This window comes from Atta cephalotes (assembly GCF_000143395.1).
Source record: "Atta cephalotes unplaced genomic scaffold scaffold00002, whole genome shotgun sequence".
In the NCBI taxonomy this organism is placed as follows: Eukaryota; Metazoa; Arthropoda; class Insecta; order Hymenoptera; family Formicidae; genus Atta; species Atta cephalotes.
In genome coordinates, this window is record NW_012130066.1 from 10049622 (window position 1) to 10054812 (window position 5191).

General features: G+C 34.8%; 1 protein-coding gene across 1 annotated transcript; it reads left to right on the top strand.

Annotated features, from left to right (window-relative positions):
• The first annotated feature begins 457 nt into the window (after nt 1–457).
• Nucleotides 458–4721, top strand: LOC105621970 (hexamerin-like). Its single transcript, XM_012203404.1, has 7 exons — nt 458–536; nt 1289–1914; nt 2082–2497; nt 2581–3107; nt 3215–3351; nt 3438–3726; nt 3805–4721. Exons 1-7 carry the CDS (start codon nt 458–460, stop codon nt 4560–4562), a joined length of 2832 nt encoding a protein of 943 aa, XP_012058794.1. The 3' UTR covers nt 4563–4721.
• Nucleotides 4722–5191: the final 470 nt, after the last annotated feature.

The window sequence follows — 5191 nt, forward strand, 5'->3', positions numbered from 1 at the left end:
TTTCAAAGACATTTATGTAAAGAAATCGAATCTTTTTTTAGTCTTTTGTATCTTTTTTTTTATTTAAGTGAAGAGATCTCACTTTCACAGAAGAATGTACAAAGTTAAATCAAAAACTTATATTTGCACCATTGGAAAAATGATATTTGCGTATAAAAATGAAGTTAGTAATAGAATTAAAGAGAAAGAAATTGGTAAAATTTTATACAGCAATTATAAGACTTTAATCCTGTAATTGATGATGCAACTTTATCTCGCCCAGAAGAATCATTATCATTAACCTTCGATTGACTTCGATCCATTCGAAATAACATGGAATATCACGAGTAGACAGCGAAATCTTGCACGGTAGGTCAATGGGTCACTACCGATAATGTCTTTGTCGATACGATTTTGGTATAAAAGGCTCGCATAACTCGATAAACAGCATGTAGTAAACGACATTAACACCATCACAATGAGGTGCACGATCGTTCTACTGACTCTGGCAGCTTTTGGGGCAGCTCTACCCCAACAACAGCTGAAACAACGTGCTGGTAAGTAATTGCTATTTTATTCAAGTTATCATTATCTCTCTATATTTTTCTTTCTCTATTTGTTCATCTCTCTCTCTCTCTCTCTCTCTCCATTTCTTGATCAAAAAGTGCTGTATAGTCTCTACAAAGTACTTGAAAAAGTTATCCCTCTTTCTACTATTTCTGTATTTTTAATATTAGATTTAGAGCTATTAAGCGTTTTATGTACTGGGTCCGGTAATGATCCGGTAGAAAATAATATATTATTATGAGCAAGTAGAGCAGATTAAACTGATTCGAAAATTTCTTTATTATTTTACAATTTTCGCAATAATTAACGAGATATTAATTTCTAAAAATCATCGAATGAACATGTATTTACCAAATACAAGCGTGATACAACACGGGAAGACGTTTTCTTTTGTCGCTCGTGTGTTGCCATTTGTAGTAAACAACTCCCTATGCGCTTAACGACTTGCAATACTCGGAGATTTTGCTGTGCGCTTATATTTATATAATAAGCCAGGCGAATACGTATTCATTGGGCAATCTTTACAAATTAATATCTCATTAACTGCAAAAATAGTAAAATATTACAAGACTTTTCGATTCAATTTAATCTTTTCAATTTAATTTTTATACAGTCACTGATGGACACTCTGTACATAAATACTTGTTCAATAAACAAAATAAATATTAATATTTATGTAGAGTTTAATTCAAAGACTATATAGAATACAACTGAACTAAATTTATTTCTTTGTCATTATCAGCTGATCAAAATCTTCTAAAGAAGCAACAAGACTGTTTACTGTTACTGCAACAGATAACCCAAGAAATCCCGAATGAGCAATTGCAAATCCTTGGTACTAATTATGACATTCAAAACAACTACCATCAATATGAAAATCCAATCCTCGTCAAATATTATGTGGATGCTGTACAAGACGGTCTGGTTCAACCAAAAGGCACTGCCTATTCGAACTCCATCAGCCAGCTTCGTAAGGAAGTTTCTCTCCTCCAAAGAATCTTATTAAGCGCTAAAAATTATCAGACATTCTTGGCAACTGCCGCATGGGCCCGTGTCCATGTTAACGAGGAACAGTTCATCAAAGCTTTTTTCGAAGCTGTTCTTCAGCATCCAGAAATGCAAAGTATCATTCTGCCGCCTCTGTATGAAATCATTCCTCAGTACTATTTTGATGCTAGGATCATTCAAGAAGCACAGAACATTGTACAGAATGTTGCACAAGGTGTTCGCTACAACCAAGTTGTAATCCCTGTTAATTATTCCGCCCAACTGTCTAGCAGTGAACAACAACTTTCCTATTTTACGCAAGATATCGGTCTCGCTAATTATTATGGCTTTGTAAATCTCGCTGAATATTTATTGGAGCAGGTAAATATATTCTCAAATAACGCAAACATATAATTACAAAACAATTTCTCATATAAAAAGAGAAAGAAAAATATTAATTTATTTTATTAATAATTATTTTATTAAAAATATTAATTTATATTAAAATTCGCTCCTGTATCAACATTTTAAATATAATATAACTTTAGCAAGGACAAATACCTGCGCAGTATCAACAAAGCATTCAGGAAGATCAAATTGGTCAGGGATCCGTTTACTATTACCTTCATCAACAATTACTGGCTCGTTATGAACTAAATCGTTTGTCGAACGGATTGGGCCCAATCCAAAATACTGATTACGTCAACGTACAAGTACCATATCAACCGCATCTTCGTAGTACAAATGGGCTCGAATTACCTGGACGTCCTCAGAATCTCCAATTCAGTCCCAAAAAGAATAATCTTATTCAGACTGTTAGGAAGATTGAGCAAAGATTGATTGAAGCTATTGATTCTGGACATGTCATTACTCCGCAAGGCGCTTTCCTCTCTCTTTATCAACCGCAAGGTTTGAACATTCTTGGAGAACTCATCCAAGGAACTGGCAGAAGTGTTAATCCAAGGTCAATTTTCAACTAATTGTTCAACTAATTAATGTACTAATTAATGTATTGTAATACTTATGACAATACGTTTTCTATTATAGATACTATGGCAGTCTTCAAGCCGCTACACGTCAACTTCTCGGCAATGCTCCCGAAATGCAGAATATTTATGATTATACTCCTTCTGTTCTGGAATTGGGACAAGTAGCTGTTCGTGATCCAGTTTTCTATCAACTTAATAAGAATGTTATCCAATTGTTCACACAGTATCAGAACTCTTTGCCCGCTTACCAATATAACGATATTCTTTTGCCTGGCGTTACTATCCAGAACGTTCAAATCAGTCCATTAGTGACTCTCTTTAACGATTATTATGTCGATCTCGAGGGAACTGCGCAACCACAAGTTGATCAACAACAGCAAATCCAACAACAACACATCAAGGCTCAAGTGAAGAGATTAGATCATAAACCATACGAGTATCAGATCACAGTTCAGAGCGAGCAGAACGTCCCTAGTGTCGTTGTCCGCGTCTATTTGGGACCGAAATACGATCACTATGGCAAACCCATCAGCATCTCTCAACATAGGCATCAATTCGTGGAACTCGACCAATTCACAACTGATCGTATGTATTCGAGATTACTTTTCAGGATCACCAACGATACAAATATATACACACACATACACATATGATTTTTTAATTAAATATCACACTATCTGTTTGATTTACAGTTCATCAAGGACAAAATACCATTGTAAGACAATCTCAACAGGCACCAGGCCAAAGTTTCGATTACCCATCTGCTCAAGAAATCAAGCAGGCTGTCAATAGTGCCACTAATGCTCAAGAACCATATTACATCACTGAAGTAATTATTTTTCTCTCTTTCTGTTTGTGTAGATGTTTGCAATAATGAATATTGTAATAAATGATCAAATGTTAATAATTTTTCAGTCGCATCAGATTTTCGGTTTCCCATCAAGACTAGCTCTTCCTAAAGGTCAACCTGGTCAAGGATTGCCATTTCAGCTATTATTTGTGATCTCTCAATTAGGATCACAAAATGTACTCTATGGTCCAGTGGTTCCAGAACAATATCAAACTTACCAACAGGACGAATATCAAGTAGTTGGTACTGAGGACTATCAACAAATCCAGTATCAAGATGCCAAAGTAATTGGTGCGAAACAGACTGTGGAGGTTGTACCAGAAACTCTGTCAATCAATCAGCAAGAAAATCAAAGTACACTATTGATATTGAAGAAACAAAGTCATTGTGCCATTGAATAACATAAAATAATAAGCAATTCTTTTTTTGCAGATATAAAGAATCATTATGCTAATCTTTATACTCAACATGGGCAATACCCATACACGTACTCCCAGTATCAAGTAGGTCAAGGACAGAGACAGGGACAGAACGTCTACGGCCAAAACCAGTACGGACAACAATGGCAATATAGGCAACAAGGACAAAACATCCAAGAACACCAACAATTGAGTCAACCTCAAAGTATTTACCAAGAACAACAGGGACAGTATCAACAATATCAACAGAGTCAACAAAGTACGGTAGGATTCCAAGGTGAAGTACCAGCTGGTGTACATTCGCAACAGGGTATTCATGGAGTACAATCAGGCATACAAGGTGTCCATGGTGTCCAAGATGTACAAAGTGAACATGGCATACAATATTCTGGAATAAAGGGAAATCAAGGTCTCTTCAATAGCATTCAGTCTGGAATTCAAAGCAAATATCATTTCACTTATCAAGGACAAAGCCAACAACACCAAGGACTTAGTGTAGGATATACCGGTAGCGGACAATATCATGCCGGTGGTTTCCAAGGCATCCTGGGTCAGGGACAAAAAACGCAGGACGCAAATGTCAATAAATACTATCAAAATAAGCATATTTCTGAAATCATTGGTGGCGCTATTTCTCTCGATGGTAAACCTCTTGGCTACCCGTTGGATAGACCTTTGACTACCAGTGCTCTTTCCGTGCCTAATGTTTATATTCAAACCGTCTACATTTCTCATGAAGGCCAACCTACCAATGAAGTAAACAATCATTGAAATGTTCCTTAAAAAAAACAGATATAATAGATATATAGCATCGTTAAATGTAATGATGCTTGTCTAAAAACTATTTCGTTCAATGTCCAAAAAAAGGATTTATCAATTCATTGTAGCAAATGCAATTAATAAATTGCCCTAAAACGCAAATCTTTAGATATATTTATTTGTAACGCAATTTCTATTCCTTCCTATACAGCACGAAAGTTTGCAGCAACAGTCAACATTTGTAATTTTACTACAACATTATTGGAAATTGCATCATTGAAATGATTTTTCTTATACTAGGTTTATATATATATATATATATATATATATATATATATAGTTTTTTTACACTATTTCTATAATATATGTATTAACTGCTGCTCGCATCGTCGTCACATTTTTTTAAGGAATTTTTGCTTATTCTGTATTCACATACTGTCTACATCTCATGAAATGAAATCTCAAAGAGATTGAAAATTTAACTTGTCTTGAAAAAAAAGTGAAAATATCCATAGCCACTCTTATTTAAGGCAGATTTTCACTCTTTTTAGAAGAGTTACTCTTGAGTTTTACTCTTTTGAAATTCAAAGGATTGAAATCTCAATCCTCTTTCTGGAGTATAATACCAGTATAAATGGAAC